We start from the raw sequence: 12186 nt of genomic DNA on the forward strand, positions 1-12186 counted from the left end.
CTATATTTAAAACTAGACTAAGTGGGACCCGTTGGGTCCCAGCATCACACGGGAGGGCTGGTCACCACCTCAATATTCCACCTCTCCACCAATTCCAATACTGCTCGCCAGTGAGGGGGGGGGGGGCTGTCTGTTGCGCTAAAATGGGTGTTGCGGGCTGAAGGTACTGGTTTCCAGAGGGTTAGTATAGACATTGTGGGCCGTATGCTTGGGCAGGCATCCAACTGTTGCAACGATTTTAAAAGCCAAGCCAAGGCAAACAATTGGGCTGCAGACACCCGACAACCAAAATTCATTTTGTGAACACAAACTTGTTAAAAAGGCGAGGCAATAAAAAGGTTTTATAGTCCCTCCCCCTGACGCCAGCGGGAGCAGCAGAGAGAATGGGGAATTTTATAAAAACATTAATATCTCTCTCATTTTTCATCGACGAAACAAATCCTCCGCACTCATACGGCGGAGGGGGGGGGGCTCTGAGCAAGGTGGCCAAAAATGACGGCCGTAGGTGGCGGCGTTCTCCCGGAAAGCGTAGCACAGTCGGCCAAAAGCCGTCAAGATCAGAGATTTAGTAATATAGACTAAACTAAGTGGGTCCCATGTTCACACGGGAGGGCTGGTCCCCCGACGCAATATTCCACCTCCACCAATTCCAATATTGGTGGCCAGTGGGGGTCTTTCTGGAGTGCTGGTATGGGTTCTTGGGGTGGCAGCTCAGTCCCTCAAGCCTGATCTGCTGTCAGCTCACTCAGGGCTTGTGGGCTGGCAGTTGACTCATGACTATTCCTTGAAATTCCATTTCAAGCAGGGTGCAAGGCCACCAAATTCAAATCCATGTTCCTACCATTTCAAGCAGGTGCAAGGCCACCAAACTCAAGTGCAGTTTCTTGCCACTATGAGCAGGGTGCAAGGCCACCAAATTCAAGTGCAGTTTCCAACCACTTCAAGCAGGGTGCAAGGCCACCAAATTCAGTGCAGTTTCATACCACTTCAAGCAGGATGCAAGGCCGCAAAATTCAAGTGCAGTTTCATTCCACTTCAAGCAGGGTCCAAGGCCACCAAATTCAAATGCAGCTTCATACCATTTCATGCAGGGTGAAACCAGCATAAAACCAGACAAAACACCAAACTCAAAGTACAGTAGACATTCAGTGTGTTCAGTTGATTCACAGCTCAGACAGTCATGACCTCTCCCTCCCCCATAATGCAGAGACTGAGCCACACCCACACTTCCGGGTTTTATAACCCCTCCCTCTCCCACCGGCAAAGGTGTGGCTTTCAGGGCGTGATTGACAGGAGAGAGATTCTCAACATTTTTGAAACACTAATAACACTTTTATTTTTCATTGATGGGAAGAATTCTCTGCACCTGCGCAGCGGAGGGGGGACTGAGTAAGATGGCCAAAAATCACAGCCGTAAGTGGTAGCGTTTTATCTAAAATCAATATACAGTGCAAACAGGAAGTCATTGTATTTGCAGTAGTGCCTTTTAACTTCAAGCCAAAGCACCCAAGCCGCCATTTGCAGTAAGTAGTGCCTTTCAACTTCAAGCCAAAACACGCAAGCCACCATTTGCAGTAAGTAGTGCCTTTCAACTTCAAGCCAAAACACCCAAGCCACCATTTGCGGTAAGCAGTGCCTTTCAACGTCAAGCCAAAGCACCCAAGCCACCATTTGCAGTAAGTAGTGCCTTTTTATTTCAAACAAACCATATTTTCATTTTCAAACCACATTAAGGGTACTCACAGTTGTGTAGACATTTGTTCAGTGTTATTCAGAGCTGAGAGATATGTGACCCTTGGCTTCATCCATCTTGCAGAGAATGAGTGAGGCACACCACTTCCTGGTTTTATAGTCCCTCCCCCTCCCTCCAGCAGAGGCAGCAGAGAGATTGGTGATTTTTTTAAACTTCAAGCCAAAGCTCACAAGCCACCATTTGCAGTAAGTAGTGCCTTTCAACTTTAAACAAAAGTTCCCAAGTCACCATTTGCAGTAAGTAGTGCCTTTCAATTTCAAGCAAAGCACCCAAACCAGCATTTGCAGTAAGTAGTGCCTTTCAACTTCAAGCCAAAGCTCCCAAGCCACCATTTGCAGTAAGTAGTGCCTTTCAACCAAAACACCCAAGCCACCATTTGCAGTAAGTAGCGCCTTTCAACTTCAAGTCAACGCACCCCAGCCACCATTTGCAGTAGTTAGTGCCTTTCAACTTCAAGCCAAAGCACCCAAACAAGCATTTGCAGGCAATGCCTTTTTACTTCAAACAAACCATATTTTCATTTTCAAACGACATTAAGGGTACTCACAGTTGTGTAGACATTTGTTCAGTTTTATTCAGAGCTCAGAGTGATGTGACCTTTGGCTTCATCCATCTTGCAGAGAATCAGTGAGGCACACCACTTCCTGGTTTTATAGTCCCTCCCCCTCCCTCCGGCAGAGGCAGCAGAGAATGGTGATTTTTTGAAAACCATTAATATCTCTCTGGTTTGTCACCGATGGGAAAAATCCTCCGCATCCGTAAGGCAGAGGGGGGTTCTGAGTGAGGTGGCCAAAAATAACGGCAGTAGGTGGCGGCGTTCTGTCGGAAATCGCGGCACAGTGGGCCAAAAGCGGTCAAGATCAGAGATTTAGTAATATAAATAGTGTTATATAAGTATGATATTAAGTTTGCTGATTCGGCCTTTGTCTTCATTGCTTCGTCCAGTAAGTCTGGAGGCATATTATGATAGTCTTTTGTGTATTTTTTCAGATAATCACATATTTGAAGATATTTAAAATATTGATTATTTCTCAAATTATATTTCAGTTGCAATTGTTCAAATGATAGTAATTTTCCAAATTCATACAAGTCTCCGAGCGTTTTGATTCCTATTCTTTCCCATTGTGTAAATGATTTATCTATAGTAGAGGGTTGGTTTAAACAACGGATTATTGACTATTGGCGATAAAAGAGATGGATTTCTTAATTTTGGATTCTGTTTTATTTGTTTCTAAGTTCTAATTGTGCTATGTATAATTGGATTTTTATTATAATTTTTGTTATTCAGATTCATTGGTGAGAGGAGAGTCGTTCCTATATTGCACGGAGAGCAGTCCTCTCTCTCCATTACAATCCAGTCCACCTGCGGGGCAGAGTTGTCCAGCAGGTGAATCATATTTTTAATATTTACTGCCCAATTATAGTACATAAAGTTAGGGAGTGCTAGACCACCCAGCTCTTTGGGTTTGCTCAGATGTGTTCTTTGTATTCTGTGGGATTTATAGTCCCATACAAAATTTGTAATGTCTGAGTCCAGTTTTTTGAAATACTTTTTTGGAAGGTATATAGGGATTGAATGAAATAGATATAGGATTTGTGGTAGAAAGATCATTTTTATAGCATGTATTCGACCTATTAAAGACATCTGGAGCGTTTTCCAGAATTTGATTACGAGTATTTCGTTTCTTAAGTAAGGGACCACAATTGGCATTAAACATAGCTTGATAATTTCTAGTAATTTCAATTCCCAAATATTTAATTTTTTCCGTGGCTATTTTAAAGGGGAATTTTAAGAGATGTGTTGAGTCTTTCGGTTTTATCGACATAATTTCACTTTTGTTCCAATTTATTCTGTATCCTGAGAAAGATCCAAAATCCTCAATTAGATTTAGCATGTTTGGTATACTAATTTGGGGTTTTGTGATGTACAGTAGTACATCGTCTGCGTATAAAGATATTATGTTATTTGAATATTTTGTATTATAACCGTAAATATCCGGGTGTGTTCTGATTCTTTCAGCTAAAGGCTCAATTACCAGAGCAAATAACAGAGGTGATAATGAGCATCCTTGTCTATTGCCCCTTGATAATTGGAATTTCGTAGAGAGTATATTATTAGTTAATATTCTAGCTGTAGGTTTGTTATATAATAATTTTATCCATGCGATGAAGTTCTCTCCCATTTGAAATTTTTGCAATACTTTAATCATATAATCCCATTCTACTTGATCAAATGCTTTTTCTGTGTCCAATGAAATGATTGATAACTCTTGTTCTTGAGGTTTGTGTGAGTGCATTATGTTAAGCAGACGTCTCAGGTTATTAAATGAGTGTCTCTTGGGTATGAATCCCGTTTGATCCACGTTCATTAATTTACTAACATATTTACTTAGTCTTCTAGCAGTGTTTTCGCTAATATTTTTGATCCGTATTTAACAATGCAATAGCTCCGTAAGAACCTGGTTCTTCTATGTCTTTATCTTTTTTAAGTATTAATGTAATCGCTGATTCCGCTAGTGTTTCAGGTATGATTTGTTCTTTAAAAGCATATGTATACATTTTCTGTAAACGTGGTGTAACTATGTCGTAAAAACATTTATAAAATTCATTACTGAATCCGGTCATCTGGTCCTGGTGATTTTCCATTCTTTAATGTGTTTATTGTGTCTTCTATTTCCTTAGATGTAATTTGTGCTCCCAGTTCCTCTTGTTCCTTCAATTCTAGTTTTGGAAGATTACAATTGTCCAGGAACTCTGAAACTTTATTATTGTCTGTTAGCGTTTTGGATGTGTATAAATTCTGGTAAAATTGAGCGAATCTTTTGTTGATATCATTGGGTAGTGTTAATAATTCCCCTCTATCTAATCTTTAAAATTGCGTGGTCTTTTTCCCGTTTTTTCAGTTGGCGTGCCAGAAGTTTGTGGGGTTTATCCCCGAATTCAAAGTGTTCCTGTTTTGTAATTTGGAATAGTCTTATAACTTTATCTGATAATAACTTATTTAGTTTAAATTTCAATATTAATATTTTATTATGTTTATCTATAGTTGGATCTTTAGCATTATCTATTTCTAGTTGTCTGATTTGTTTTTCTAATTGTCTTTGTTCATTCTTATTCTTTTTGTTTTGAAAAGCTTGGTATGAGATGACTCCTCTAATAAATGCTTTGAAGGATTCCCATAGTAAAGTGGGCGATATGTCTGGTGTATCGTTTGTCTCAAAAAATAAGTCCATCTTTTTTTAGATATATACTCCCTTGTGGATCTTTTAGAATTTGCGAGTTAAACCTCAAACGATGTATTCATAGACATTCCTTCCAGTTTTAAAAAGAAAGTTAGCAGGGAGTGATCTGAAATCGTATTGGTGTGATATTTAGGGTTCATAGTGTAAGGGATTCGTTTTGTATCCCCTAGGAAATAATCTATACGTGAGTATGTTTTGTGTACCATTGAATAAAACGAGTATTCCTTTCCAGCCAGATTCCCGGTGGGCGGTGGAGGCAGGTTCTCTGGCTAGATAGAGCTCTTAAAAATAGCGGAGTCGGGGGATATGGGGAGAAGGCAGGAACGGGGTACTGATTGGGGATGATCAGCCATGATCACATTGAATGGCGGTGCTGGCTCAAAGGGCCGAATGGCCTACTCCTGCACCTATTGTCCATCTCAACATCCTCATTAACCATCTGTATTTACCACTCACACCAGTCTCCTCATCTGCCAATCTGCCTCTCCCTCCCCAGCAACTGGCAAGATATTGGAATACCCGCCTCATTTCTCCATTTTCACCCGCAATGTCCCGTTCATCCTGACTTTCCGCGTTTGTTTTCCCCGTCCGCATGCCTCGCCCCCTCCCCTTCCCGATAACCCGCAGAATTCCCGCTCTCCTGCCCGCTTGAGAAACCCCGGGGGAAATAGGTACAGGATACTGAGTTGGATGATCAGCCATGATCATATTGAATGGCGGTGCAGGCTCGAAGGGCCGAATGGCCTACTCCTGCACCTAATTTCTATGTTTCTATCCGATGTTGTTGTGGGTGAAGGGTTCAGTTGTCCACCCGCCTGTGCCTGAGGCCGAGCGGCTTCTCCCCGGGTCCTGGGACTGCGCTGCCTAAGTCCCCCCCCATCCCTCCCGACCCCTGGGGACTCTCTGACTCTCTTCTTCTCCCCCCAGTCTCCGTCACCCTTGATGTGGAAACAGCGCATCCGGAGCTCGAAGTGTTTGAGGATCGGAAGAGGGTGAGATTGATCTGGACCCGTACCCAGAGGTGTCGCCCTGACACCGGGAAGAGGTTTACATCCAGTCCGTGTGTGCTGGGATCGGAAGGATTCACATCGGGGAGACATTACTGGGAGGTGGAGGTGGCGGGGAATCGGTACTGGAGTCTTGAGAGTCGCCACAGAGTCTGTGGAGAGGAAGAGAGGGGTCAAACTGACCCCGGAGACTGGGGTCTGGAGCATCGGGCCGCAGGCTGACATGTTTATTACATTCACCTCCCCTCCATCCCCTCTCCCCGCCCGTCCCATCCCCGGGAGGCTGTGAGTTTATCTCAGTTACGAGTCCGGGACGGTTTCATTTTGTGACGCGGACACCAAGTCCCATCTCCACACTTTCAATAAGATTAAATTCACGGAGAAACTTTATCCTTTCTTTGCAACTTGGCATGATAACTGGCTGAGAATCTGCTGGAGTCAGGAGCGGGGCTCGGGGGCTGTGGGGCAGAAACCCGGTGGACAACAGGTCGGCGAAGAACGGATCCCATTACTTCCCTAAATTACGTGTCGTGAAAACCCCAGTAAACGCGGAAATAAAACCAGAGGGAATGTAAATGTGGGAAAAGTGAAATAAACAGCAACTGAAATCAGAGCTGTCTGTCGATCCGTTCATTTTAACCCATTAACTGCATCTGTCAACGGAACAGAAATACTTTTGTGAAAATATAGAGATTGAAACAATCGCCCTTCCCGCGGGTTCAGCAGCAGCTGCGGGTCCTGAGCTCCGAGCTCACCCTGGCCCTAAAGTCCGCAGATTCAGAGATTTTAAACGTGTTTGCAACATTTGCTCTCCACACAACAGATTTGTTTTCTCCGGAACGGAGCTTTGGAAGAATGGGTTCAAACCGAATTCCTGGTTCCAGGTGGGAGCCCGTTGTGCTCAGGCTCTGCTTGTCTCTCTGTAGGAAATGTAGAACATTCCTTGTTTCAGTCTCCGCCAGACCCCTCCCTCACCTCTCTCAGGTACATCATGTCTGTATCGGTGCTGCTTCCTGCTCTCGTTCACCGCCTTAACGCTTCATCTCCCTCACTGCCAGTTTCCAACCAGCTCCCACTTTCCTCTGCTCGATCCCCGACTCTTCCCTTCGCTTTCTCTCCGTTTCGGAGTCCATTCCAAGTCCGCGGCCGACACCGGCTACTTCGTCCATTCACGACCCCAGTTTGCGCATCAGAAATGGAATATTCTCTTCAAGATCGAGTGCGTACAACAACAACCCATTTACATTTACACAATGTCCTCGCATCTCTTTTAAAAGAACCCCAAAATGCTTTACTGACGTCAAAGTGAGTGAAATGCAGTCACTATTTGCGACAGACACGCAGGAGTCAATTTGCTGACAGGGACATTCACAAACAGATTTTAAAACCAAGCTCTAAAGTCCAAACAGTTTGGGGTTTGTTTCATTTACACACTGAAAGCACCTTGGCACGTAATTCGAATAAACAAAACTTTCCATTGTGTTCTTGTGAATTTTACTGGTTGTGCGAATTATACAAATTCAACAAAGGAGCTTTAAATGTAACTATTGCATTAATCTATTAATGTATCAATTCGTCATGTTTAGGGGTCTTTACCCTTAAAGACGATCAGCTCATAACTGTCACAAATGCTTCTTGATCAATTTAATTCTACCAGTTCACTTCTCACTCCTGCATTGAGGGTCTCTCCGCTATTCCACCTCTTGCATGTGCCGCATCTGCAGACTCTTGTATCCCAATGAATTCTGGATATAGACAACGAACCAAGCCTTATGAAGGAATGAATGAATATTGGCCAAGTATTCACATACAAAGAATTTGCCTTGGTGCTCCGCCCGCAAGTGACAGCATGACATACTAAGATAGGTGGGGTTGTGGATAATAAAGTAGATTTTCAAAGTCTACAGAGAGATTTATGCCAGTTGGAAGAGTGGGCTGAAAGATGGCAGATGGAGTTTAATGCTGATAAGTGTGAGGTGCTACATCTTGGCAGGACAAATCAAAATAGGACGTACATGGTAAATGGTAGGGAATTGAAGAATGCAGGTGAACAGAGGGATCTGGGAATAACTGCACAGTTCCCTGAAAATTGAATCTCATGTAGATAGGATGGTAAAGAAAGCTTTTGGTGTGCTGGCCTTTATTAATCAGAGCATTGAGTATAGAAGTTGGGATGTAATGTTAAAATTGTACAAGGCATTGGTGAGGCCAATGGCGTACAATTTTGGTCGCCTAATTATAGGAAGGATGTCAACAAAATAGAGAGAGTACAGAGGAGATTTACTAGAATGTTGCCTGGGTTCCAGCAACTAAGTTACAGAGAAAGGTTGAACAAGTTCGGGCTTTATTCTTTGGAGCGCAGAAGGTTAAGGGGGGACTTGATAGAGGTCTTTAAAATTATGAGAGGGATAGACAGAGTTGACGTGGATAAGCTTTTCCCACTGAGAGTAGGGAAGATTCAAACAAGGGGACATGACTTGAGAATTAAGGGACAGAAGTTTAGGGGTAACATGAGGGGGAACTTCTTTACTCAGAGAGTGGTAGCTGTGTGGAATGAGCTTCCAGTGAAGGTGGTGGAGGCAGGATCGTTTTTATCATTTAAAAATAAATTGGATAGTTATATGGACGGGAAAGGAATGGAGGGTTATGGTCTGAGCGCAGGTATATGGGACTAGGGGAGAATACGTGTTCGGCACGGACTAGAAAGGTCGAGATGGCCTGTTTCCGTGCTGTAATTGTTATATGGTTATATGAGGGGAACTTCTTTACTCAGAGAGTGGTGGCTGTGTGGAATGAGCTTCCAGTGAAGGTGGTGGAGGCAGGATCGTTTTTATCATTTAAAAATAAATTGGATAGTTATATGGACGGGAAAGGAATGGAGGGTTATGGTCTGAGCGCAGGTATATGGGACTAGGGGAGAATACGTGTTCGGCACGGACTAGAAAGGTCGAGATGGCCTGTTTCCGTGCTGTAAATTGTTATATGGTTATATTATATGGTCATAGTGACAGTTAGGAATGACACATAAAACATTAACATTAATACTAAAACATTGATTAAACATGTGAATTAAATAAAATGTGAATTAAATAAAATAACAGCAAAAGGAGGCCACAGATTTTTGGTTATTGAGTAGAGCTACTACTCGTGGAAAAAAGCTGTTTTTCTGTCTGGCTGTGACAGCTTTGACAGTCCGGTGTCGCCTTCCAGAGGGAAGTGATTCAAAGAGTTTGTGGCCAGGGTGAGAAGGGATCAGAGATGATCTTACCCGCTCGCTTCCTGGCCCTTGCAGTGTACAGTTCGTCAATGGAGGGAAGGTTGCAGCTAATAATAGACCGGTTAGCCTGACATCGGTGGTGGGGAAGATACTGGAATAAATTAAACACGATGAAATAGCGGCACATTTGGATAGCAGTAACAGGATCGGTCTGAGTCAGCATGGATTTACGAAGGGGAAATCATGCTTGACAAATCTGGAATTTTTTGAGGATGTGACTAGGAAAATGCACAAGGGAGAGCCAGTGGATGCATACCTGCGAACATGTCCGATTTTATCGTATTTGTTCCCATTTTTAAGTTGAAAAAGTGAAATATCGGAACTACGATTTTGCATGAGGGAAAAAAATGGCCAAAGAACATAAAAGCAGCTTCCCATAAAATTCATTCAATCAGCCGCTGTCTGTCTCCAGCATTATGTCCAATCACATAATGCGCTGGTCACTCAGCGGCCAATCAGACACTGTCTCCGAGGGGCGTTGCGGCCAATCACCGACCAGCTTCCCTTACTGAAGCAGAAGGTGGCTGCAGCCAACACTTTGTCTCTGCTGTTTGCACACAGTGCTGGGCAAAGAGAAATTCCAGGTGTAGTGTAGGTGTGTGTGTGTGTGGAGCTGGGGGGGGGGAGGGGGGGGAGGGAGAGAGAGAGGGGGGGGCAGAGGGAGAGAAAGAGGGGGGGAGAGAGGGAGGTAGAGAGGGAGAGAGGGAGGTAGAGAGGGAGAGAGGGAGGGAGAGAGAGAGGGGGGGGGGGGGGAAGAGAGTGATTCCTTCCATCCAGTCCCTTAATGTTTCCCCAGGCCATAGGGAAACGTTGATACTAAATGACTTTAAATGATAAACATCTGGACAAATGCAAGAAAGCAGCTATGACATATAATACACAATAAACCGTATTACAATTACACAATAAACAAGTTATACATTCTTGTACTCTTACATGGGTATGACTGCACACATTTTTTTTTAAATTAAGCAAAATGGCACGGTAAAAATGCTGATTTCCTCAGCAGAATACTGATTTTCAGGTAAAGAAAAGTAAAGTAGCCTTTATTGTCATTGAGACCTTTCGGTCTGAACGAAATTTTGTTGCCTTGCAGTCGTACATATAATAAAAATGACAAAAACATACAATAAACACAAATTTAACATCCACCACAGTGAGTTCACCAGGCACCTCCTCACTGTGATGGAAGGCAAAAATCTTAAAGTCTTTGTCTCTTCGCTCCTTGTTCTCCCTCTGCTCCGAGGCGACCTGTGAGCTCCCGACGCCGTGGCCGATCCTCCAAGGTCAGGTCGCCAGTGCCGCCGGAACGCCATAGCTCCGTTGTCGGGTCGCCGCTGCTGTTGGAACTCCACAGCTCCGTTGTTGCCGCTGGAACGCTGCCCCAGCTCCGAGGCCGCCAGCTCCGCCATTAGGCCTCGGCGCAGACGGAGACGGACACAGGGGATACGACAAGAGAAGTCGCATCCCCCCGAAGGAAGAGACCAAAAACATGTTTCTTTACCCCCCACACCCATACACAACATAATAAAATTAAAATAAAACCAAAAATTAACTAAAACAGGACAAAAGAACAAACAAAAAAATAAACAACTGGACTGCAGGCGAGCCGCAGCTGCTAAGGCAGCGCCGCCATCTTGGAATCTTGGAAGGTACTGGAATATTGAAATGTTCTGACAAAACTTGGCAGCTTTGAATATATCACGATATCGGCAAACTACTGAAAAAAACCTTAAAATCCAGGAGCTAAAGCGGGCCCCTGGACCCTACCCATAATGGGCGAGCTCCTTCCGCAACACGTGCACCCAGAGTAAGATTTTTCATTTTTAAATGTTGGCAGGTATGGTGGATGTAGTGTACCTGGACTTTCAGAAAGCATTTGATAAGGTTCCACATAGGGGATTAGTGGGCAAAATTAGGGCACATGGTATTGAGGGTAGAGTGCTGACATGGATAGTAAATTGGTTGGCAGACAAAGAAACAAAGAGTAGGGATTAACGGGTCCCTTTCAGAATGGCTGGCAGTGAGTGGTGGGGTACCGTAAGGCTCGGTGCTGGGACCGCAGCTATTTTCAATATACATCAATGATTTTGATGAAGGGATTTAAAGTAACATGGGCACGTTTTCAAAAACAGGAAGGTAGACCAGATCTATAGAGTCAATTAAATCTTTAAAAAACGGAAAGGCTGCAGGTCCTGATGGTCTAAGTTCTGAATTTTATTAAAAAAAATTATGATCTGGTTTCACCACGCCTACAGACACTGTACAAATACGCTTACACTCAGCAGAAACTCTAAATGAATCTACAATCATACTCATACCAAAAATGGAATAGGATCTTGAAGACCCAGGTTCATACAGAGCAATAGCCCTCTTAAATACTGATCAGAAAATATTAACTAAAATTCTATCTCATAGATTGAGCTTAGTGATTAACAAATTAATACACCCCGACCAAACAGGTTTTATTCCAAAATGTTACTCATTTTATAATCTCAGAAGACTATTCAATATTATATACTCCAATAGAATTCCTAATGCAGATCTATCAATTATTTTGTTAGATGCTGAAAAAGCATTTGACCAGGTAGAATGGCCATATTTATTTTCGGTGATGGAAAAATTTCAATTGGGAGAGAAGTACTGTACATGGGTTAAATTGTTATACTCTAATCCAACAGCTAGAATATTAACAAACCAAATGTTATCAACTAAATTTAATCTCTTTAGAGGTTGTAGACAAGGATGTTCACTATCCCCACTATTATTTGTTCTTGCAATTGAACCATTAGCAGAAAGCGTTAGAACCCATCCAGGAATATACGGATACAACACTAGAGACACAAGGAATAACATTTCTTTATATGCAGATGATGTACTAATATATATTACAAAGTTAGAAACTAG

General features: G+C 43.1%; 1 protein-coding gene across 3 annotated transcripts in view; it reads left to right on the forward strand.

The window, feature by feature from the left end:
- LOC129693490 (zinc-binding protein A33-like) overlaps positions 1–12186 on the forward strand; it is a 43372-nt gene that overhangs the window by 10792 nt on the left and 20394 nt on the right. Inside the window, exons 6-7 of one of the 3 annotated variants that reach the window (XM_055630300.1) lie at positions 3042–3140; positions 5923–6861. In XM_055630300.1, coding sequence (XP_055486275.1) covers positions 3042–3140; positions 5923–6224 — 401 coding nt within the window. In that variant the 3' untranslated portion in view covers positions 6225–6861. Of the gene's footprint in view, positions 1–3041; positions 3141–5922; positions 6862–12186 lie in introns of those variants that run through there. The other 2 variants (XM_055630302.1, XM_055630301.1) reach the window with 2 other exon arrangements.

The sequence above is a fragment of the Leucoraja erinacea genome, unplaced genomic scaffold, assembly GCF_028641065.1.
Source record: "Leucoraja erinacea ecotype New England unplaced genomic scaffold, Leri_hhj_1 Leri_312S, whole genome shotgun sequence".
Lineage (NCBI taxonomy): Eukaryota > Metazoa > Chordata > Chondrichthyes > Rajiformes > Rajidae > Leucoraja > Leucoraja erinaceus.